A 26443-nucleotide genomic window follows, 5' to 3' on the forward strand; every position below is an offset into this window, starting at 1 on the left:
TTATTAATATTTATTGTCTATATTTAGACAGCGAGATCCAAGCACGAGTTATACCTTCAGATTTTTTACAGATGATTAAATAACACTAAAGTGTTTTTTTCCCGGCTCAATCGCAAAGTTCATGAGCTGGAACATTTCAAATTCAGGCAAAAGGTGTTAGCACCCTTGCGAAAAATGTGCCTGTACACCTGTTTGATTCTGGGGAAGTCTAACGAATCTTATTATGTAGGTTACCTAGTTTGCAGGCACAAACTCTTGTCATCGAGCAAAGAGTGTCTGCAAAATTAGACTATATTAGGCACTGTGCTTTAGCTTCTGTTTGACCAGGGTTTGACACAGCCAGAGCCCAACATATCTAGGATCGGCTCAAGGCTTTAAGAATTGTTGTAACGTATCCAATTGGGGTCTGTGATTTCAGACTATGTAATGTATGTGCTACCGACCTCACCACAGACTTTTGCATTTCGGTGGTTTTATCATGTTGACAGTCCTGCGAGAGCTTGAATAAGAACAAAGAACATTGTCATTCATGATGCCAGTTTTTAGTTATCCTCTGATTGTTATGTTCGGAACGGCAAATTATTAGTAATTGGGATCAGATTCCCACATGCCTGAATTGCCTCCCCCCCCCCCCCTTTTTTTTGTCCCCTCCCTTCTCTCTCTCTCTCTCTCTCCCTTTTTATCTCTCTCTCTCTATCGTTTTTTATTGAGTTTGCGCGCTCTCATTCCCTTTCTCTCTCCTGCTCTCTCTTTTTCAATTGCTCTCTCTCTCTCTCTCTCTGTCGCTCTCAGACTCCCGAATACCGTGTGAGTCAAAAAAAAAAAGTTCACACGTAGAAAATTGCTAATCTTTTCAAAAAAACTTATCTATGAGCAGTAAATTATTATACATCTAATGGAAGAGCGTTTTATCCCAAATCATTTGGTATCATTTTTGTGTGGTATGTGTTCACGCTTGGATGAACAGGAGGCATCGTTTGCGAGAGTCCAAAAATCGACTTGAGCCAAAGTAATGCCTACAGTATGTGATATGTTGGGATTAAAGTGAGAGAATGAATTGAATGTATCACATGAGATGCGTTGCATATGCTTTTTGCAGAAGCAAAGTCACACACACACACACGCGCACAAACTTTCGTTGATTATGTGTGTCAAGATTAATTTTGTTAGGGATGTTTATTTGGATGTGCAATGACCGAATTAATGCCCAAATCCCAATTGTTTTATTTGAGATCACATTAGCAACTTTGGCGCAGGTCGATGTTTGCACTATAGCAAACAATCTTTGTTTGGGCATTATGCCTCCTGGAGTCCTGTTCATCCAAGCGTGAACACATACCACACAAAAATGATACTTAATGATTCGGTATAAAACACTCTTTCATGAGATGTATAATAATTTACTGCGTATAGATGATTTATAAAATAATTAGCAATTTAGGTGTAAACATTTTTTTGACTCACACTGTAGTACTCTTTTAGACAGCTAGCTCGGGCCAAGTATATGATTTGCATAACAAATAGTTTTTCCGACTGACTGTGCAATAAATATGTATTGAAATGTATGCTGACATGGTCATGGGGATGACTTTGCAAAGCATTGCATATGAAACGTTTCATACACATGCACTCTAGCTACACCACCTTTCTGTACAAAGTAGATTTACGCACCGATGTGCCTTTCATTATCTAAGTCATGGTTTCTTGTTCGTTGATTCTACATTGGACTCGGATTATAATTATGGATAAACATAACATGCAAACGGAATCTGTATTGAGAATAATTTCTGGGGCTAGTGCAGTGCGTGTTTCAACATAGTGCCAATACCGTATTCGCTGTTTTATGAACGCCACCCCTTCTGTTTCTGAGCGTGCGCAATACAAGTATTTCAACCTCATTTTGTTTCTTCATCACACGTTCAAGAACAAACCTTTCAAATGAGTTATTACCTGTTATTTGGACTGAAATTTGAACAAGATCATGTGAACTTAGTAGCTGGGAAACATTTTGTTAATATAGTCAACACTGTTGATGAGAGGAAATATTGAAGGCCTCTTTTCATCGTTTATTGGACATAGCAGAGATTTAAGCAAACGGTAAGCTTCCACGTTAAAATTATCATGTGAATATAAAACATAACTGTATCTCTTTAAACAAAATTCTGTGTGTAATTAAAAGAAAATAAGGTCAATCACTTTAACTGTAAATAGACTACAGATGATAAAAGTCCGTTTAAGGCCATATACAAAAAACATGCTTAGCGTCCTGCCTTTATGAAAAATAGTAAGGGGGCGGTCCTCTTTTTTTTCTTCCTTAAAAATGGCCGCTCAAAATGGCCACTCGGTAAATTTTGCCTGACAGTCGGGCTATTTTTAAGATGGCCGCCGGCATTTTTTTATAATTTTTTAAAATCAGAAATAGATCATTTTAGCAGTGTTTGTCATGTTTGTTTTGTTTTGTTTTTGTTTTCTAAAAAATGAGGCGGCCCCAAAAAGGAAGCGGGCGGGGACGCTAAACATGAATACTTTTTGTACTTGGCCTAAACCTATCTACACTGATTGAGCGTGATGTTATTTGAGATACCATGATTATTATTTGCAGGCAGCAATGCATTGATCCTTGCGCGGTCCTCCGTTATATGAACACAGCTAGCAAAACAAATCTGAGGACCAATCTGAATTGTATTTGTTCAGTGTAGAACCCATAATGTCTATCCTTTGGGCAATTCCATGGAACATGGTCACTTTTTTTAGTCAAAAATCTTTAAAAACGGCGATATCTCCAAAAATATACGGGCTACCATGACAAATTTTAATTCGAACAATATATCGCTTTCCCATTCTAGCGGTATGTGAAATGGATGAGAATAAATTAAAACATGACTTTACTTAAAATAACAAACGTTTGGGGCAAAATGTGGCAACCTTTTTTGCCGAAACATACGTAGATACCATTTTTACACTAAAGCCCTTGCCCATGTTGGTATTCGTGTTAACAATGTGCCTGTGCAATACTTGTGGCCAATTCGTTGATTCCCCCCCTCCATAATGGCCCGAAATTCACAAAGCAAGGTTTGCGCTCAGACCAAGGTTTGAGCTCAAACCTCCTTTTGTTTCGCCAAACCTCCTTTTGTTCTTTACAAACCAGGTTTGTAAAAAACGCGTAAAACGCGTCATATGACGTACGAAAACCAAGGTTTGAGCTCAAACCTCCTTTGTGAATTCGGGCCAATATGTCTGTATTTTTAATCATGATAACATGTCAACATAATACGACACAGGACTGCATTTAAGATGCTTTTATTTGTTTACAAAGCTTTTAAACGTTACACCCCAAACTATATATAAAAATCAACATCTTTATAATTCCATCTATATACACTTTACTGCTTCGAAAATTAAATCAAAAGAACTCTTGAAGACTTTTGCCGCTCCAAAGCCTTTGAACGACCTTCAACTTGAAATAACAAAATACTAATCTGTTGTCATCTTTAAACCTTCGATGAACCAGTTGTTTTGGATAGTAAATGTAGAGTAGCTAGATGATATAAAAACATCTTAACATTATGATATATAATTTCCGAAATACACATGTGTTTGAAATATCCCCCATGCTCTGGAAAAACATACACAATCGATGGTAATTGGAAGAATGATATTGTAATATTATATCGTATACTGGTTAGTCATCGATAAGAATTAGTGGAAGGGATTAGCACTTACAAGTAAACCTCATTTTGGAACAATAATTAACTTGACCCATATTTTACCCATAATGCGAGGCAAACTTCTTAGCCCAGATTGGTCCTAGATGATGCTACGAATATGCAAATGATATGATTCGGAATATGCTCATTCCAATGGGTTAATTGAGTTGAGTATAATAAACCACGAATGATCGGATCAAAGGTTACAAATCGTCTTGATTTTCTTATATTGTATTAATTTAATTTTAAGTTGTGAAAGGGGATAATGTGAATTAATTGCCCCGGCTCAACAGATTGGGGGCTTGTCTCAAGAGCTAGATATGTTTGCTATTTTTGTTGCTTTTCCGATCTGAAATGTGTATCGTTTGGAGTTTGCCTCTTGCCCTATTATTGAGTTTGTGTGTCCTCGCACACATTTTAGTGACTTGTTGACTGTATGTATGTATCGCGTCCATGCTAGGGCTAGGCCTAGCGCCTACACATTTTGATTTTGTTTTGTACTGGATGATAGCTCAAGTCTTGTCTGGGGTACATCAGGGAGATGAAGACTGTCTCATTGGTATGAAATTCACTGCACATCTGCTGCGGTTGTCTGGTATTCTGGTCCTGGTTTTACTTGTTGCCTTGCTGGTTGTTAATTGCATGGCAGTCGTTGAAGAAGTTTAGTCGGAATTGACTTTTAACTTTGCCCCGGCTTCGTTTCTACTTCTAGGGTAACGGTCTAGATAAGTTGTTTGCATGCAATCTAGTGTGGGACCGTGGGTACTGGACTTTCTGGAATTTATTACCATGTGTTACATGTGTGTGCGTGTGATATTAAGACTATAACTTATTTTAAGACTAAGAGTTGATGAAGTTTGACAAAAAATTGCTCGAATTGTGGAGGTGGAGTCTCAATATAACTCTTGTGATAGGTTAATGCTTAATCAATTTTGTCTGCTTGGTCTGTTGATCAATTTCGTTGTTTGATCTGTTGTTGGACTAGAATTTGTGTTGATTCACATTCAACATTTTGTTTGTTGGATTTTCCTTACATCAGGACAATTGACCTACTTTGTGAAATTTGTGTAATTGAGAGCTATATAAAAACTAAATATTATTATTATTATTAATTAATACAGACTGGATTTATACCATGGCTGACTTAGATGTTGACAAGTTTTTGAGTCAGGAATTGACTATTGGCCGGTTACTGTGCCTACATCATACGTGTATAATGATTTCATGTCTTTTCTTGATTCTGTTTGTAAGTTAAGCCTCGGTCACAAATGCCAATACGAACTGCCACGAACGCCGTACGAACGATTTTCAGACAATGGAAATTCGGGAAGACAATGGAAAAACAGGGAGATTCGTACGAATTTATCGTTCGTACGAACCTTTGTGACCGTAGCATAATTCAGAATTGTTTTCTTGTGATCAAAAGAGAACAGTTATTGTACATACCCAGCACTGTTAACTATGCTACGCAAAGTTTGATGCATTTACAATTTCATAACAACAAAATAATTATGATAATAATTTGCAGAAAAGGCAACTGTTATCAATGTTATAGGTGTAAAACAAATTGAAAGCAAAACAAAAGTGTAGCATCACAATATGCATAATGTTGTTATACAGCTTTCAAAGATTGTTGACTGCCAGTATGGCATATTATGTGTTTGTGAGTTAACTTGATAAGTCTTGCTTATTTGTTTGTATTTAAACAAGTTTCAATTTATAGCTTGCAGCAGTCACTCAACAGGTTATGCTTCTCATGCAGTGTGTACACGAAATATGAATGTACCCTTATCCTTGCATTTAATGTCAGAAATATTTCAAATCGAGCTGTACACAGTTATGTGGATCATAACATTTTGCTTATGTACCGACATATTTAATAAGACACTGCATTCCGACATAGTAATGAGGTGTTTTGTCATAGCAACGCGTCATGTCATTCATTGTGTGATGTGTAGAGACGTGTTTCGACCACTACAGTTTGTGGTTCTTTACACAAAATACAGGCATTGTGTCTGATTTCCTGGTACGTACTTACGGGTTTCAGGAAGAGAACAAATACTGTTATCTATCGAATTTGTTTTCCTTTTTTTGCAGTTTGTGTTGTGTTGCTGAATGTTGGAATGAAGAGACCTAATCGGCTGTCTTCGATATTAGAAAGATGATGTTCATGCTAGATTTTTATACCTTTTTGTGTGGTTAATTTCACGCCTTTACTATTGTTCAGAAGAAAGTTCTAACTACTTAAAGAACCTTTCTTTTATGGAGAGAGATATGTTACGAATATGCAAATGATATGATTCGGAATATGCTAATTCCAAGGGGTTGATTGAGTTGAGTATAATAAACCAAGAATGATCGGATCAAAAGTAACAAATCGTCTTAATTTCCTATTGTATTAATTTAATTCTAAGTTGTGGAAGGGAACAATGTGAGTTAATTGCCCCGACCCAACAATGGTGCCAATGGTGCCAGATGAATGGGCCGTACTATATAGATTGGTCCATATTGTCCCCACCGTTTACGTCAAGTCAATTCAAATGATTTTATTTCTCCTGTTAAAAATAATGCAATAAAATTGCAATGTAATTTGCATTTTAATATTAGTATATTACAAAAAATAAACAATGAAACACGACAAATATAATAGTGATGGCACGAGAAAAGAGGTACTAAAAAGAAGGGCGCTTTGTTGAAGTATTAGTTCTCCAGAGGACTTTTTTACAATATGTCTGGAAAACGTAGAAAATCAGTAAGTTAAACAATATGTAACAATAAAGAAATTATGAATTTGGGGAAGGAGATTTTTTTTTGTAAAGGAAAATAGGGGAAATTGAAGAAGGCAGAAAAGAAAGAAACATAGAAAAGGAAAATGTATCATTGCAAAAGCTCTAAAAAGAGGAGGTTAGATCAGCAGAACGGAAAAGAAAGGGATTGAGTCGAGAGTCAAACAAACCGAGATTCATGCATACTACGTTCTTGTATGCGAGACCCATGTTTGAGCACTTTTAAGGCCTAGACAATACTAATGATGCCAATGATAAATGAACCTTCCTGTATGGCTTGACCTATAATTTGCCCATTTTTCTTGGAATCGAGACCAACTGAGACCAGACGGGACATAGACAATGCAAATGGAGCAAATGGTAAATGAATCGTGGTATGCCTTGACATCCATATTTTGCCCAGGGTTTTTTCATCATAATTTTCATACAGTACAACAATCATACACATCGTTTTGTAAAATTCCAAAACACAGAAAAAGCTTACGTGAACAAAAACAATTTTTGTATCGTATTTTGTTATACAAATTGGCGAGAGGGAGAGCGCCTGTTTTCAGCATTCGGCTAAAGAAAATTGTTCTTACGACAGTCAGTATACCAGGAAAGGCATGATTATTACATTTTTTAAAAACTCGAATTATTTAAATTTTGTTTGTTAAAACTTTTATCATATTATTAGGCTATATACATAATACTCTACTGAATCTATTATACAAACTTGTTTTTCACTCATGCTACCCGGGTGCCAGTCATTAACAATCATAATTGACAACATTGTCCAAGTGGTACAGTATATATTGTCCCCGCATGGCAATGAACATTAACGTGTATGCAGGTCTAAACCATAGGCCAATACAAAACATTTAATGATTTCTGACCTTCCTACCATGCAAAATTAGTCTTCCTGATCTTAATAAAAACAATGGTAATTCATTCGTTTTCCAAACAGCTTTAGTTTTTAACAATTATGCTATTTCAGGTTTTAACATAGATCTACTTGTACTTGAAATTTACTCTAGAGAATCTGCGGCACAAACTTTTTCTTTCATCCAAGCTACGGTTTCGGACGTTAACAATAATCTTTGTATGCAGTACCCATCCGCGTGAACAATACAATAATAGTTTTCAGTGAAGGTAACTTTCCATTCTGTGTATAAAAGTAAGTCATTCTTTTCAGAATATAGACGCTTGTGATGGCACTCTCCCATGTTATAGATTTTTTTATTCGTGAATGGCAATGAACATGATGGGGATGTGCGCATCTTCGGGTATACTTGTTCAGGCGCGGATACGGGGGGGGCGAGCGTGCCTTGGCCCCCCCCCCCCCCCCCACGCAAAAAAAAAAAAAAAAAAAAAAAAAGGAGAGAGAGAGAAGGAAAAGAAGGGAAAGAGGAGAGAAAGGGGAAAAAGAAGAGGAAGAAGAAAAGAAAAGAGGGAAGAAGGAGATCGGGGGGAAGGACTTGCCTCCCCCTCCCCCCCCCCCCCAATAAAAAAATAAAAGAGAAGGAAGGAAAGGGAAAGAAAAAAGATAAAGAGGAGATAAAGGGAAGGACAAAATAGGAAGAAGAAAAGAAAAGAAGAGGGATATCAGTTGCAATTTTCCCGTGTGGATCGAGGGGAGGGCAAAAGACCCTAGCCCCCCCCCCCCCCCCGTCCCCGCTAAAAAAAAAGAGAGAAGGAAGGAAAAGGAAAAGAGGAGAGCTAAAAGGGAACAAAAAGAGGAAGAAAAAAAGAAAGGGAAAAAAGAAGCGGAGATCAGTTGCGGTTAATCCCGCCAACAATGTGTGGAGCGGGTTGGGGACCAAAATGACCGTGCCCCTCCTCCCCCCCCCCCCCCACCCAGCAAACCTAAAAGAGAGATAAGGAAGGGAAGGAAAAGTGAAAGAGGAGAGAAAGGGAAAGGAAAAAAAGAGAATGAAGAAAGGTAAGGGATATCAGTTGCAATTTTCCCGCCAACAAGGTGTAGATCGGAGGGGGGGGGGGGAGCACTGGCATACTGATAGGGGAGGGGGGGGGGGGTTGGAGAAATAGAATTAAAACGTAGTTTATTTATAATTCCATAACGGTGGTTAACAAATAATGCTGAAATGAGATAATTTTCCTCACTTCATGCGTTTGTTAGAAAATGACAAATTCCTAAATTTACAGCCAGACAAGAAAATGCTTCTTGAGATGCCTCCATATCAGGGCCCGCGGAACGGCGGGGATCGGGTTCCTCGAGCCCCTCCCCCACACTTTCTTTGAAAAAGTATATTAAAGAGAAATAGAAAGAAAAAGAGCGAGAAAGAAAAAATAGTTAACTGCCAGTGTCACATTATAATGGGGTATCAAAATATGCTCATCTATGATTAAAATTAATGCCTAAAATCCTAAGGGCTCTGCCCCCTGGATTCCACCTAGGGCCCTAAGGCGGGCCCTTAGATGCTCATAATATTATGATGGTCATTTAATGCCTAAAACCCCTGATTTCTGGGGGCTCTGCCCCCTGGACCCCACGCCAAATAGTGTCCTACTAGTGTCACAAATAATAAGGTATCAAAATGCTCATCTGACTGTAATTAAACGCCTAAAACCCCTGAGCTTCAAGGGGCTCTACCCCCTGGACCCAACCAAGAGCCCTTAGGCGGGCCCCTCGATACTCATCTGACCGTAATTGAGTGCCTAAAACCCCTGAGATTCCGGGGCTCCGCCCCCTGAACCCCTAGCCAATTAGTGACCTGCCTTTGTAACAATTAGGTATCAAAATAATGCTCATCTGACCGTAATTAAATGCCTAAACTCCTGAACTTCCGGGGCTCTGCCCCCTGGACCCCGTCTAGGGCGCTAAGGCGGACCTCTGAATGCCAATCTTACCGTAAATTAAAACCTTAAACCCCTGAGCTTCCGGGGCGGACAAGGTATCAACATAATATGTTCATCTGACAGCAGGCGCGTAGCCAGGGGGTGGTGGGGAAAGGAAGAGGACGTAGGAAGAAAAGGGAATAGACAAAGAACATATTTGAAATTCAGACAAGGATTCGAGAGTTCAGACAAAGAGTCGAGAACGGTACAACGAATCGTCTTCTTTCTGTAATGAATTAATGAAACGTCAAAGCTTCCGCGCTACGCGCGGGGAGGGCAGGGGGAACTTAATTCAGACGAGGATAATTTTCGGGAACGGTACAACGAATCGTCTTCTTTCTATAATAATTTAATGAAACGTCGAAGCTTCCGCGCTTCGCGCGGGGGGAGGGGGGGGGGAATTGATTTAGACAAGGATTAAGAGTCGAGAACGGTACGACGAATCTTCCTCTTTCTCTAATGATTTAATGAAAAGTAAAAGCTTCCGCGCTTCTCGTGGGTGGGGGAAACTAAATTATTTTCGAGAGCGGAACAACGAATCGTCTTCATTCTCTAAAAATTTAATGAAACGTCGAAGCGGGGGGAAAACTGAATTTAGACAAGGATTAAGAGTCGAGAACGGTACAACGAATCGTCTTCTTTCTCTAATGATTTAATGAAACGTAAAAGCTTCCGAGCTTTGCGCGGGAGAGGGGGATGAATTAAAACGAGGATTTAAGAGTAAAAAACTGTACAACGAATTGTCTTCTTTTTCTAATGATTTAATGAAACGTAAAAGTTTCCGCGCTTTGCGCGGGAGGGGATAAACTATTTTCAGACGAGTAGGCACGTACGGAAGGGGGGAGGGGGTAGGGGGTTAGGGGGTTGACCCTCCCCCCTTCGGTTTTTTATGTGTGTATTTGGGAGCAACCCGGCCCCCTTTCTGTGTTTTTGTTTTTGTTTTTGTTTAATTTTTTTTTTTAAATTAAAAAAAATATGCCAATGGCTGACCTAAAAAAGGTGACCTCACTTCCCCCCCCCCCCAACGGAACAAAATGTCAAATTTTCAAATTTCGAGACCAAAAAAAAAAGTGTCCTCTTCCCCCCGCTTATTTAGCGGCTGGCTGAGTCGTTACGATTTTTTTTTCGGACCAAAAAAAAAGTGGGCCCCCCCCCCCCCTAAGAAATCCTGGATCCGCGCCTGTACTTGTTAGTCATCCATGCTGTGGTCGATGCATCGTTGGGTAGTTGTTCTCTGAGAGTATTTTGTAAATAGTTTTATATATTCCATATTTGTCGTTGTATTCATGAATAAGTTATCTTTGTCACATCATATGAGGGGGCCTTAACTTAACAAGCTCTGCTTCAACCAAGATCTCCTCGTCTTCCTTTATTCTACATTGTACTGTTATGATTATACTCTATTATATTTTGTCACATGTGTTTTCTGGAAGACAAATAAACTTGATACTTGATATTTGATACAAAAGTCTACATCATGGACTTTGTTAAAGTACTGGTATTAACAACCATGATATGGCAAAGGGGTGTATTAAGTAGTAATTTGTGTTAAAAACATTTCATGGTGAAAAAATTGAAATTGAAAAAATTGAAACTCCACAACTTAACTACTTCAGAGATGGTATGATGTATCTCAAATATTGTTTCACAAAATCATTTATTTTGTTGCACTCATTAGGTCAAACAATGGTTGGCAGTAATGCGGCAACAGGGCGTATCTTGACAAATCCAATACAAGCCCCTTTTCCAAATTACGGCCGAGTATTATTTTGGCAAACTGATACGCCCTTTAACCTGACTAACAAATTATTTTGGTTTGGTGAGGAAAAAATGTGTTGTTTTCAAAAGTTTCCTTTTTGTTCATACAAAATTGTTTTTTAAACTATTGGATAGATCTTTAAATATTGTTAGGGTATTTTACAGGACGATTTGAGCGGGAAACGAATTGTGAATAAATTTTAAGATCCATTTGGACAGGAAAAAAAGGAAGTAACTAACCCAGATGCGCTCTCCCGCTAAAGCGTTGTTACTTTGACAAAGTGCGTTTTTGTGTGTGTATACCATGTGAGCCCCCCAAAAAGTTTACACCGAGAAAATTGCTAATTATTTTAAAAATCATCTATGAACAGTAAATTGTTATACATCTTATGAAAGAGTGTTCTATCTTAAATCATTTGGTATCAATGTGGGGTGGTATGTGTTCACGCTTGGATGAATAGGAGGCATTGTTTGCAAGAGTGCAAAAATCGACTTGCGCCAAAGTGATGCCTACAGGATGTATTATGTTGGGATTAGCAGAGTGAGAGAATGAATTGAATGTATCAAATAAAATGCATTGCATATGCTTTTTGCAAAAGCAAAGTCACAAAAAGACACACACGCACGCACAAATGTTCGTTGATATTTGATATTTGATACCAAACGATTTTGGATAAAATAGTCTTTCATAAGATGTATAATAATTTACTGCTCATAGATGATTTTTAAAATAATTAGCAATTTTCTAGGTGAAAACTTTTTTGTTTTTGTTTGACTGACACTGTAGTTACAACCAGAAATAAGCACCTTTGATAATGATTTAAGAAACTAGCTGATCATTTTGTCCAAAATTTATTTTCAAGTAATATAATTACGATATAATTTCACACGATTTTAATGTCGAGTTTACAATTTGCAGCAAGGGCTAAAATATTTTAGATTATGACTAAATATTGCTGATGAAAATCTGAAATAAATTGACATGTAATTTACATGTATTCTGCATAGCTAAGAAAATGATACGTAAGGGTGTGAGTGTGCGTGTGTGTGGTGTGTGTGTGTGTGTTTGGAAGTGTGGATTCCTACTCTTTTTTCCATCAAAGTGAATTTGCATGTGCAAGCATGGTTCAGACGATCTGAAGGACACTTTTAAGAATATTTAGGAAGGAAAACTGCCTTATCCACTCAATTAGATAATATTTCCTAACGATTTGGCTAACTATCAAACAGAATGGGGCTCTATGCCTAAGGGTTCAGGCTGTATGGAGTTACGATGTTAGATACGTGTGTACATGGTTGGGTGTTGTATGAATTTTGTACAATGTTTTACGTGTTGGGTGGATAAGTGTTTTGTTTGGTGTGAATGGGAGTGTCTTTGGTGTGCGGGTCTTGTGGTGATTGGCTGGAGTTCCAGTGTTGTGCGCGTGTGAATCTGTGTATGTTTGTGAGTGTGAATGTGAACGGGGGAGGGGGGTGAGGTAGTAAAAGGGGTTGAGGGGTGGCGGGGGTATTAACGGAAGAGGCATCGTATACAAATATGTATATGTTATTAAAAACAAACAAAAACAAAAACAAAAATATATATGTATATGTATATGTTATTTTCCATGAATGATGGTAATTACTAAGTTCAGTATGTGATTATTATTTTTAGAAAAATTTAGTGATTTCATTCCATTATCCTTCTTCTTTGCTTACTGTTTTGTGAATAATGTATTCGTGTTATGAAAACAAAATGAAGATTTGTATTTGTATGGAATTATTTTTATATGATTTATTATGTAATGATTTATTTTGAATGAAATCTCTAATTAAAAAAATAAGGAAAAAAAGTGTACCCCATTAAATACACACGTGAAATGGTAAAATTAAGGAAACTTGAAATAGAGGCGTTGGAAACTGAAATTTAGAAAATCAGTTAGTCATTTAGGTTTATTATTAATATTATCAAGTTGAAAAAAGATAATTTGAATAAGTTTAATGATTCTCTGTCATAAGAGAATTGTATAAGAAAAGTGGAGAAATTATTAGGGATAGAAATTGAATTTTAAAGAGGTAAAGATACTTTATGCACACTTATATTCCTTGAGGAATGATAAAGGTCAAAATAATGGTTTATTTTTCAATGATGTTTCAAGTTAAATGATCAGAACAGAGAATTATGTGAAGGTAAAATGACAAAAGATGGATGTTTAAGGTTTTGAAAGAAATGAAATGGAATAAAGCCGCTAGAAATGAAGGTTTCACAGTGGAATTTTATTATAAATTTTGGCCAATGTTGGGGTATTAATTCTTCATTCGAATTTAAATTAAAAGATGATTTGAATTATAAAGAAATAATAAGTCAAATAAAAAATAAAAAAAGCTTCTGGGTTAGTAGAAACAACGGGTTTTTACTATCCTGGGCAAAATACGTTTATTGAAAACTTATGCATTAACAAAGTCAAATTAGGTTTCATCCCTCCTTGTTGTCCCTTTATGGGTATATAAAGAAGTGGATAAAATATTATTGAATTTATATGGGGAGGGAAAGATCGTATAAAAAAAGAAAAATTATGTATCAGAATGATAATTATGGTGGAGTTAAAATGATTTATTTTCAAATATTTGTTAGAACGCGGCGTATAATGTGGATAAAACGGAAATTATTTTGGGGTTACTATATGTACTTTAATTTCAGTGGGAGAAAGAGTAATTAGGTTGTAATTTGATAAAGATTTATAAGAACGAGGGATCATTATGTTGAAATATGTTATTGAAAATGGACTTTTGTTAACCTTGGTATGAGAAGTGAGAATTTGTTACAATTGATATAAATCATTCGATTCCGAGGGGTTGGAAGAATGGGTTAGGTTTGTACGATTTTATGAGGTAGACTTTAATAATAAATTATAATATAAACTAACGTCTTTTGGAGAAAATATTAAGCTTTAAGGACGTACCATCAAGAAAAATGTCTATTATTTTTATTAAAGAATTGCAATAGTCATATCATTACAGATAAGGGATTGGTAAAATAATTATAATTATACAGATAAAGAAATGAGTGACTGTTTTTTTAGACCAAGAATAACATTAAAGATAGGCAGGCCGGCAGAGAGAGTTTCAATTTAAAGGTATAGACCAGTTTTGGAACCCCCCCCCCCCCCCTTTCAAAAATATGAAATGAAAGCTCTTATTACCAATCAAGTAAAAGGATATGTTTTGACTAATACGTGATGATACAAATTTGCCGGGAAACCGCCTACTAATTGATATATTTGGTAAATTATCATATCTATCCGGCCTGGATAGATATCCCGTAGTCCCTTATACATCTTTCTGTGTACAGTGCCTGTAGCTTTACCAAGACTGAGCCAAATTTCTTATGCTTTTGATGATTCCTGAACCTTGCAGTAGCCTACACACCAATACGTATACTAGGTATAGCACACCAAAAGTAAGTACAACAAACACATGTTATTTGATGATTGCAAATGATCAAGCTTTATGAAAGCTTCAAAAAACAAAAAACAGAATTGAAATCGGTCAATGCGTTGGGATTTTATACCATTTTTTTTAATCGCAAAATTGCTGAAAAACCTGCCAGAAATGGTCAAATTGGCAAAAATGGCAAAATTCGACAAAGTTGACAACTTAATTCATCACTTTTTCGGACACAAATACTAAATTTAATTATCAGACACTAAAATATCATCTTTGTGAAAAAAAAATAAAAAATTCATATATCTATTACCGTTTTGAAAACAGAAGCCAACAAAATGAGTAATTATTGCCATTTTTGCGAATCTGTAGATATGAAAAAGTTGTGAAAATAACTAAGTCCACCTATTTAATATGCGCATATGTAAGCAAATCAAAACCGAACATGATACATCAGTGAAACCTATGTATATCAGACAGGTATGGAAATATTTTTTTAAAAATCATGAATATTCATCAAATATGCAAATTAGGTCATTTCAGCTAATTATATATTCGCGCACTAATTATGCGAATTAGGAAAGTCAAACTATTCATTTTTTGGGCATTTTTTAAATCATATATTCATAATATAGATCATATTTACTCCAAATATTAACCTTAAATTCCAAATATTTTTGCAATGCCAATAAAATATGGCGATGGAAATTACTTGGATCACCGTCACAGCTATTTTCTCATGTGTTTCACAAATTATTCAGAAAAACCGATCATATGATAAGAATTTGTAGACTTTCAGCTACATCACAGTATATTTGGCTATTTAAAATATGTCAGATTTGAGGATTTATGACGATTTTCCGAGAAACCATTCAAGAGGCCATAAAATTCCACAGGGACTGAAATTTAGAGTACCAAAAAGTTTGGTGACCCTAGTACAGTTGTGGCTACCTTCATTGTAAATAACAAATTGATTCAATGAGTAAAACATATGAGGATATTGCATTGTGTTGGGGAGTTTTATACATTGAGGCGCATTTTCACCACGCAGAATAGCAGTGCGAGTCAATGGGCGATCAGCGAGCCATGTCACACATGGCTGAAAAGACAATATTCTTATTAAATAATTTAACATATATCCCAATTAAATTTAAAAAAATATTGTTTAGTTTTTTTAAAAATAAATTTACAAAAATTGCTATTTCTACCAACTGACTGCTGTTGTGTGTGTGTGTGTTCGCGGGGCAGACTGTGTGCACAGGCAGCGTGATCACCCTACTTATATGCTAGATGATCAACCTTTTCTGATCGATTCTATGTTTCTTTCACAATGCAATCGCATGACCAGAACTGGTCTACACTTTAAGTTAGGCCTACTACATGGGGCAAGATTTGTTGAAGTTAAATCATCATCATACTGTAAACAGGAAAGGGAAACATATTCACATATATTTTTGTCTTTTTAAATGTTAAATTGATATGGAAAGCTATAGTACATTGTTTTGACTTAGATAAAAACAAACAACTTAAATTGGCGAGATATATATTTGTTGGCTTGTGAGATACTCAAATAAAATAAAAAAATTGTAACACTATCAATTTTATTGTAAAATATATTTTATTTGTATTAAGGAAAGAGGGTGTATTACCAACCATTAATAACATAAAGAAACTCTTATTGGATTATAAGGATCAAGAAAAGAAATAGCAATTAAAATTGGGAAATAAGGGCTACACTTACAAAACTTGGAAACAGTAAAATTAGAATAAGATTTAAATTGTAAGGCAGTATAGAAAAAACCCTATATCCGCGATGTTTCTCCCGTGAGCTGGTAACATTTTAGAATATTGATAATTATGTATTTGTATAAAATATTTCTAAAGGAATGTGAGCAGATTTCCAGGACAGGTAACATCAAGTACAGAGTATGCAGGGGTTAATGTTGTTGTTGATTTTATTTAGACATGGTAAAAACACACTTTCAGCCAAAAAGGCTGTATTTAGTATGTCCGTGTGTATGGTACTACACAAATAAAATTGAGAACAAAATTACCAACAAACGTATTTCAAAACATAAAGCATTACATATAAATGAGTGATTAGTTATATAGAGTTTTACATTATAGGTCCTAGGGTGGGATGGATGGGGGTGTAGGGGGTAAAGGGTGATTCTCTTCTTTTTGTTTTAGTAGGATGGGTGGTGGTTGGGGGTTGAGGGTGTTTTTGTGTGTTTTTTTCTTTCTTTCTTTTTTCTTTCTTTTTCTTGGCTTTAAAAAAAAAATCAAGATTTTCGTTATTCGTACGTAGTTCATAATTATGTGATGTATTTTGTTTTATGTATGTTATTTCTTTTCTGTAAATAGAGCATCCATGTATATAATGCAAGATTATGTTCACGAAATTGTTATTGATGTTTTTATCTGCTTATTTGCAGGAATAATACATTAGCAAAATAAAAGTGTGTGTGTGCATGTTAGTGCATGTAGGAGCATGTGACTGGGTTTTACAGACGTGTGCCAATCATGCATGATCAATTGGGTCTCGGGACCGAACTCTTTAACAATAACCGTCACAAGAAGTCTTAATTTTCATGTTTATGGAACTGGTCATAACAAGCAGTTATTTAATATGGGTTCAACATGAAAAATCCTTGGTTATGGGGAAATATTCCCCTTCATTTTTTTTTTAAGTTTTCGCCCTCAAACCTCAAGAAGAAGACAAAGTGAAAAAGAAAGAAAGCATCAGCGAAAAATGACGACGGTATAACTTTAAGACAAAGTAACACTAACCCGGACATCCTCATACATCTATCAAAGTTGTTCGGCAGAAATGATTAGGCTTTCAAGACTAACAATAAAACAAATAAGAGGATTGTGTCGCCAAGAAAAAAATATTGTGTACCAGTTCAAGTTTGGGAGGCATACATAATATTCATTTGTTTAAGTTGTGGAAGAAGAAAGCACAGCAAAGAAAATTTGATAGCAAGAAATCAGAAATAATACAGAGATAGTCCTACTATATGCGATCACATTAATGTTTTCATTGCATGTGTATTATATATACATTTCTTTTATATTACATTTTGTATTACATATACAACGAAACCACCCCCTTTCCAATGAAAATAAATAGGAGGTGTTTAATTTCTTACAAAAGAAACGAGAAGTTGTGGCAAAATAACATCACCTACCGTCACCGACTCATCCAAAGGAGTAGCTCCATATCAATTTGAGTGTTTCAACACGGTCAATACATTTGTGCATCTAGAGACGCCTCAGTCAGAATAGAGTCAGAGACTGTCTGAGGGTTTGCGTCATATATCACCATATGGAACGAATATAATAATAATCGCGCCCAACTTCACACGTTGAATAATGAAAAACACCCTAATTACCCGATAATATAGACATCTGGGAGGGAACCCTTTGTTGTTTGAAGGCTAGCAATCCTTTGTGCGTGAACTTGGCGCGTCAGCGCCACTTCATTTTTTACCCCATTATGCCCCCCCCCCCCCCCAAAAAAAAAAAAAAAAAAAAAAAAAAAAATCAAAAAGGATTGACGCCCCTGGCCACTAAACATTGGTTCCCATGGATATAAATTAGGTGTTTAAGAACCTGTCCGCAGCAGCCACATGTCTATTAAGGCAATTTTTCACCCTGGGTAGCCATTACCGTGCGTCCCAAAAAAGACTCTACACTTTTGAAATGGCTGCCGAATAAAAAAATATATAATTTTGGGGAAAAGTTTTATATGTATGAAAAGCTCATAAACTCAACTTTCATATGCTTGGGTGAGCACTGCTTACTTTTGTAAAGGGTATGAAAATTAGTTGGTGCAGGGATTAGCCTTCCAATTTGTGAGAGGTAAATCCTTTGGGCTTACAAAATTGAGGATGATATGATACATTCATGATTTGCTGAGTGAATCTCATGGTTTATTAAACCAAACTTTTATGCATGAGTGAACAGGAATTGCATTTTTTATTGTAGCATTGTAACTTTCCCTGGTAGACTCAGTGGTGTGTTCATGGGAGTCAGGATGGGGTGATGGTACATGTTGTAATTTCCGTGTTACAAATGTTTTTTTTTTTTTACATCTGTGACTTTGAATGAAAACCTTTACCCCACATTTCAGTTACCATTAGTGAAGAATAAGTAGCCGACATCTTGGACATTCCTTTTTTCAACAAACCGTATTTGAATATTCAATTTACATAATCCCTACCTGGGTATTAAGTAAATCAATGAGATGTTTAACTAATCTTACAATAATTGAAATGTGGGGTGAAGGTTTTTATACAAATTCACAGATGTAAAAAATAACAGTTCGTAATATGGAAATTACAACACATGTATGACGCAGTAATCGCCAACACGACAACCACTGGCGATCGGGAAATTGGCGGCTTACTGAGAAAGACGTCTGAACTCTAGACATTGAAACTGTTACAGGTAAATTTTCTTTTTGAATGTGATGGAATAACTTTAAAATAAGTTCTAATAGTAATTGTTTTCTTTATTTAATTTGTCACACAGCATCTGGATGTCACCATGCCTGTGTCTCTCGGTGAGTGGCGTGTCAGGATTGGCACGTTTATACGTCGGCGGAAGAAAGAATATGACTACAACTACTTTTCGAGGAAACTTTTCAACTTGATCAAAAGAGCCAAGAATTTTCAGTCACCCGAAGAAAACAACTCAGAATGTAATACTTCTCAGACTCAGTCACAATGTGACGGTCCAGAGTGTGATGCTGTCAAGGAGAGTGGATCCTCGTGTGATGTTAAAAGCCCCGGACCTAACGAGGTCTCTCACTCTGAGTCTTCGTGCGCTGAAAACAGTAGTTCTCCAACAGCAAATGAGACCAACCCTCTCCATGATACCACTGACGTTCAGAACCCAGATCCCCGACCATGTACGGAAGATACAGTGGACAATAAAAACATAGCCATTAATCTCATGTCACCTGACTACCCCACCAAATCCTCTCAAATAAGTAAAACAGACCAACCCGAAGTTGGCACATCAGAGTCGTACTCACATGTACCTGCAGCCGTTCCTGGTGAGCCAGCTCGTATCAAACTACACAAGGAGGAGACATCAAACTCTACACCGTCGAGGATAGAGGACCAATCATTGGGCTTATCGCCTAAACCCAGCCAAGATACAACGAGAAATACCGAGCAAACAACACCATCTATCAAGGTATGATTGCGATTTTTTATGTATTTCCGAGAACCACCCCTCTCACATGAAAACAACAAACAAACAGACAACTTTACAGTGCATCTCTGAAAATAAAGAAAAACGATAAAGAATTCAATTGGTTATATTCAACAAACTGTGAGCTGTATAATTATACTTCTTTGCTTTCCATAAAGTAATAGGCTTTCAAATAATACAATGATCGCATTAATCTTCACTGTGGAACATTGTTTTGAATCCATTTTTCCGGATTTTTGTAAGCCGTGGAAACGTTAATATCGCATGCGAACATGTCGTAAATGAAATGTAAGTGTGAAAAGATGATTAGGGTAATGTGCAGCAAAAGAAACAAAGGCAGGGCCGCACACCACAAGATATTCCCCCGAAACAAAACAAAAAATAGCCCTTGAGAAATGAATAGTTCGTCTTTTGTGGTTGAAAAGGGTGCACTTCCTGAGAGAAAAATGACACATTATGACCCATTTTAGTACAATAAATATATACCCTATTTACCCTTAACATCGACATTATCTCCACTGTCCATTTTTGTTGTTATAATAGCATAACTCTTGTCCTCATTACCAAAGAAACATGTTAAATCAATCTTCGTATTAGATTTTAAAGTTTTTGTTTCTCTCAGGTCATGTGATCCTAACATTTTTAAGGCTTTAGCCAAATCTTGCACTATTGGATTTTGACACGAAACTGTCAAAAACTTTTGCTCAGTGGAGCGTGTATGGATTAATATAATCATTGTATCTTTTGAAAGCATACAGCTCATAGTTCACAATAATCATTTTTTGGAGGGTTTCATGCTTTTTTGTGTGAGACGCACTGTATATGATATTTCTTTTTGTCATGTTTGTAAGAAGGACTCTTTTTTTGAAAGAGTTATAAATGAGAACGATCTAGATTGCTATGGAGATTATATTTTTGACGTCCATTACACTGTAATCAATAGTTAAAATGCCCTTTACTCTTAGATAAAAAAAAATATTCATTCGTGATTCTATATACTTGTATCATGGTCTTCTTAACAAAAAATGTCTGATCATCCTTTTCAAAACTTTCTTCCGTCCGTAATTGTCCTCCAGAAAGTAAGGGAATATCATGGATCACCGACCTTTCCGGTCCTCGGATCAGGGATAACTAGCGGTAAAGCAGATGCAATCAAAGGGAATGGCTGTCCAGGCATGAACAACATACTCCTATTGAGATCCGGTGACGTAGAACGAAACCCTGGTCCTAACGATAAGTAAGCAGCATGAAGAGTAACTAAATGACGATTGAATTCCATTATTCTATATTCTACTAACCCGACTCTGGATCTAAAATCACGTTTACCGAACGATAATTCAATTATACCTCAGAATAATTTCCTTTGTTAATCCCGAGGCTGAACAAAGCGTCAGGTTTGAATTTACGTAGAATAACTGCAATTTACTTGCTGGTAAACATTAATCGTTTCCATTGATGAATGAAATCAAAATGTGTAGACATTTTGCATATTCTCATAATTTTTAACAGGACCAAATATCTTTTAATATTTTGTAGTGTTGTTGGAGTGGCAGCATTATAGGTAATGTGAATAATTATCATAAAACAGAAAACAGTGAATTCGCTATATGAATTTAATCACATATGGCTCCGTTTAGTCTCATTTCACGACGCCCCTATCGTCAGAGCATGGTCAGCGTCAGCAGCCTAACATGTTAGCCTATGGACGTTTTTTTAAAAAATCGTTAAAAAATTCATTTTTTTTGTTTAAACGAAAAGCACATCCACCCCGACGTACGTTATCACTAGCTCTTTCATTTGAGCCCTCATGTCTCATTGACTTTTGAAAGTTCACCCACCGTAATTTTTCAAAATAGGTTGCAAGCACGTCATTGCCTATAATACACATGTGAAACAAGTCTAACTTTGGACTCAGTTTACCAAGCGATTTGAAGATTATAGGTCGAGCACACGAAACATAAAACGCATGAATTATCATAGATCACTTCTGCCTATTTCATTATGTCCATTTCATCCAACCCCCCACCGTAATTTGTTCATTTAGTAAAAGCAAACATTTTGCCAAGTTTAGCAAAAACATGAATATTCATGAACGGTCAGACAATACAGCCTTTTAGTACGTAACGTATAGTGAATGGGAATGGGCGATGATCCGTTCAGGAGGTAGAGGTCAGTGGTTTGTGCTGGCAATGTTCACGCGAGCGAAAATGAGACAATCGAAGCAATATGTTTTTCTTTTGCCTATAATTTAGCCCTGGAATTCTTACCGAGCTCGAGCTCTATCTCCTTGCCGACGGTATGGATCCCTCAGATTTCAGGAAGGTCGGACTAGCTTTAGGATCCACTGAGGCTCAACTAAGTCGGTTTGAGAAAGACAAGCCTGGCAACTCCATGGGAGCTACCTATCAGATGCTTTACGAATGGCGGAAGACAGTACAAGAAAGTGAGGCGAGGGATATACTAGTCAACAAGTTAGACAGCATTAAACTGGTTCAACTTGCTGATAGTGTACGGAGAGGTAAAGTATTACACACATACATATACACACAAACACACACACACATCCTCATCAAACATGTAAGGCCTATATATGCAGTATCCAACAAAAGTGAGCACACCCCAACAATAAAGTTGATTATACAACGCCTACTAAGATTCTTGCAACCTCATTAGTCAATTATTTATCACATGACATGCGCTATAAGTACTGTTGAACGGCATCATTCTCCAGCCGTGCAATTCCGTTTGATCATTTCGCACCATTGCACGCTGACGTCACTAACGATGTACAAAGTATATGGTGAGGTTAGTGACGTCGCCGTGCAATGGTACCAATGGATCAAACAAAATTGCACTCCGCGTCACAATAAACATAAAGCTTGGTACGCGTGGCGCATGGTATGCGCACGGTTTGCTGCCTGCATGCTTAATAGTATAGTATTAATGACTGCTTTGAGAGAAATAGTTGTTTTTATACGCTCAAGGGAAGGTTAGAATTGTGCTATTGCCCCGAGGCGTGCCGAGGGCAATAGCCCAATTGTAACCTTCCCGAGAGCGTATAAAAACAACTATTTCTCGAATATTAAAGCAGTCATTAATACTTTTATATGCCGAAAACAAAAGAGGCAACTATAATGACACCACCTTGGCCTTTCTCTAGTTTATCTGCACGATTGTTTTTTATGAGTGTATCTTTGAGAGTAGACTAGATCTAGATTCTAGTCTAAGCAAGATATTTTTACAATTTTGGGGGTGGACCGGCCCTGTGGGGAATAGAGAGAAGAACCTGCGCTTTCATATGACACCTCACTTATTGAGTATCACCTTCAGGATCACAACAGATAAAGGTTTGAATCTCGAATTGAAAAAAAACTTTTTTTGCATGGTCGCGCAATGCACGTAGACTGCATAGAGACTGCATTGCGTGTAATCTCTATGGGAAGAATATAGCACACAACATCGGGTGCGCGATCAGACACCCTGACAACTAGATCTATTTTCGTCTACGTCTATGCTGGTACTCCATTTTCAGCAACTAAACTAACATGATTATGGATAATTTCACGTACCCTTTTTGTTGTTCTTGCTGTCAGCGAGTCTTGCATTTGATAAGTTGAAATCTTGGGACAGTTTCTTTAGCCATTTTTGTCTTGTTTGGAATTGTCTTGTCTTGTATAAAAATACCGACCAATTCTTCGCACACGTACGGTATCCTCGATCGCTCAAACCATTTTTTAACATGTAAACCGATGGGGTAACCATGGAGACTGAACTATTTTCCCGGTAACCATGGTTACTGGGATTTTAGAACTGTTTTAACCATGGTTACTGGGAATTTTACAGAAATAGTTAAAGTTTATGAATGCAATTTCGACCAATCAGATGGCTGGATTTCTTAAGTGAGGTATATAATGCGCGCTCGATCACTATCGGCAATTTCATGAATACACCAGTTTACGGTAATATCAGTGCGCATGCGCAGACATGTAATTGGCTTTGAAACAAAGCCAATGACCTGAGGTTAGTGGTATTTATGCGTAAATTAAGATTGCGCCCATGCAAATTATGATGTGAGCGCACAACGCAGCGCGCAGGCAGTAATATCATCATAATTTGCATGGGCGCAATCTTAATTTACGCATAAACCACTGACCTCTAGAGGTCATTGGCTTTGTTTAAATGGCGCCCGTAACCATAAACTGGTGTATTAAAAACAAACAAAAACATCGCTGAGATTAAGGCCCAGGAAAACTGTTTTAAGCCCATAAACGTCCGAGGTGTGATATAAAACAAATAGTGAATGGTCTTCATTCGTGCAATGAAACAAGATTTTGCAAATCGGTGAAAGACGAGACGCTCCATTCAACTCGGCTGCGCCTCGTTGAATACAGCGTCTCTTATCTTTCACCTCGTGCACAATCTTGTACCATTGCACTCATGGCCATTCACTATTTGTATAATATTCAACCTTAACTTTTAACAAGTCTATTTTTAAAAGGCGGTGCATACTGATAAAGCTATAGGTAAACTTACGTATTCCATTAAAACAATGCAGCAAACTAATGAGTAGCCTTAAATCACGGCGGCTTTGGTGCTCTGGCACGTCGATCCCATGGTCGATTCTCAAAACGCGCGAAATAGTCCTCTGATTGCACGGGAAGTCGACACACACATGTGCGTCTCATCCACAATCTGGACGTTTAAAAAAAAATCTTTTTCCCAATCGCGATTTCTCCCATCTCTTACCTGAGGTACAACATCTTGACAACATCTTTGTGCGATTAGGGGAGATCATGGTTCAGTAGTGGAGATTATTGACAATTATATTTCATAGCATTTTTTTAAAAGTCTACAGATGGTTAATATATTTCCAGGTGCTAGGCAGTGAGACCGCACAAATGAAATTCAAAGGAATTTAATATTCAAATGAAGTATAATAGGCCAGTGTGCGGTAGTAGTGTCACGGCAGGGAGCAGCATTAAGACAGCAGAGCAGTTCAGGGTCTACTACTACAGTTGCAATGCAGCAACCACCAGCAGCCAGGAGAACCGGGGTTCCAAAGACTGGCCTATATTAGATAGCAGCTCAGCTGAACCAGCCTTGGTGGTTAGTTTGTGGACATGTCGTCCAACAAACGCTTACAGCCAACTCCGCCATTTGGTTAAGCAGGTGGAGACTGCAGATCTTCTGATGCGATGGATTTGTTGCATTGCCTCTAACAGCTACGATACCTATTTAAAGTGGACATAAAAGCTTTAGACCATCTTCTTCATCAAGTGCTTTCTAACGGAAAGATCGATGGTTATGACGCCGTATGACGGCATAAATAGAGCTGTCAATGTCTGCATAATATATATATACATATATATTTAACCTATACGATAAAGGCCTTAACTCATAGCCTGACATAAGACTGCATGCACGCTATCGCTATGCTGCTTTGTCCATGCGAGAGAGCTACCACTCGAGTGCCATCCCCAGGTCGAAATTCCAGTTGATACCAGTTGATAAAATTTGGAAACTAGTAGAAATACCCGGCCCCCCCCCCCACACTCCGAGAACGGACGGACCCCATGCGTGTTACCAAAATGTCCTTTCGTAACAAAAGAAAAAGGTCGACCCGTATTGACTTTACACACCGGACTTTTGCTGAAAAGGGGGGGGGGGGGGTGCTGAAAAAGGCTCGTATAACAAAAGAAAAAGGTCGACCCGTATTGACTTTACACACCGGCCTTTTGCTGAAAAGGGGGGGGGGTCGCTTTAAACACGCATGTGCGTACCCTAAATAACACTGAGTGGGGGGGGGGGCCGGGTAGAAATACCAGTTGACATCTGAGATCAGTTGATATTACCAGTTGATTTACCAGTTGCTTTACCAGTTGAGTAGATGATTACCAGTTGATTTACCAGTTGAAAACCAGTATACGATTTACCAGTTGATTTACCAGTTGAAAACCAGTAGATGATCACCAGTTGATTTACCAGTTGAAAACCAGGAGATGATTACCAGTTGATTTACCAGTTGAAAACCAGTAGATGATTACCAGTTGCTTTACCAGTTGAGTAGATGATTACCAGTTGATTTACCAGTTGAAAACCAGTATACGATTTACCAGTTGATTTACCAGTTGAAAACCAGTAGATGATCACCAGTTGATTTACCAGTTGAAAACCAGGAGATGATTACCAGTTGATTTACCAGTTGAAAACCAGTAGATGATTACGAGTTGATTTACCAGTTGAAAACCAGTAGATGATCACCAGTTGATTTACCAGTTGAAAACCAGGAGATGATTACCAGTTGATTTACCAGTTGAAAACCAGTAGATGATCACGAGTTGATTTACCAGTTGAAAACCAGTAGATGATCACCAGTTGATTTACCAGTTGAAAACCAGGAGATGATTACCAGTTGATTTACCAGTTGAAAACCAGGAGATGATTACCAGTTGATTTACCAGTTGAAAACCAGTAGATGATTACCAGTTGATTTACCAGTTGAAAACCTTTAGATGAGCACCAGTTGATTTACCAGTTGAAAACCAGTATATGATTACCAGTTGATTTACCAGTTGAAAACCAATAGATGATTACCAGTTGATTTCCCAGTTGAAAACCTTTAGATGAGCACCAGTTGATTTACCAGTTGAAAACCAGTAGATGATTACGAGTTGATTTACCAGTTGAAAACCAGTACGATTACCAGTT

The 26443-nt window shown here is 37.2% G+C and overlaps 1 protein-coding gene across 1 annotated transcript in view; it reads left to right on the plus strand.

The window, feature by feature from the left end:
* The first annotated feature begins 18870 nt into the window (after positions 1-18870).
* LOC100889688 (baculoviral IAP repeat-containing protein 1e) overlaps positions 18871-26443 on the plus strand; it is a 66986-nt gene continuing 59413 nt past the window's right edge. Inside the window, exons 1-3 of the mRNA XM_030985960.1 lie at positions 18871-19717; positions 20812-20972; positions 21988-22253. Coding sequence (XP_030841820.1) covers positions 19064-19717; positions 20812-20972; positions 21988-22253 — 1081 coding nt within the window. The 5' untranslated portion in view covers positions 18871-19063. The remainder of the gene's footprint in view (positions 19718-20811; positions 20973-21987; positions 22254-26443) is intronic.

The sequence above is a fragment of the Strongylocentrotus purpuratus genome, unplaced genomic scaffold, assembly GCF_000002235.5.
Source record: "Strongylocentrotus purpuratus isolate Spur 01 unplaced genomic scaffold, Spur_5.0 spur5_scaffold_15, whole genome shotgun sequence".
In the NCBI taxonomy this organism is placed as follows: Eukaryota; Metazoa; Echinodermata; class Echinoidea; order Camarodonta; family Strongylocentrotidae; genus Strongylocentrotus; species Strongylocentrotus purpuratus.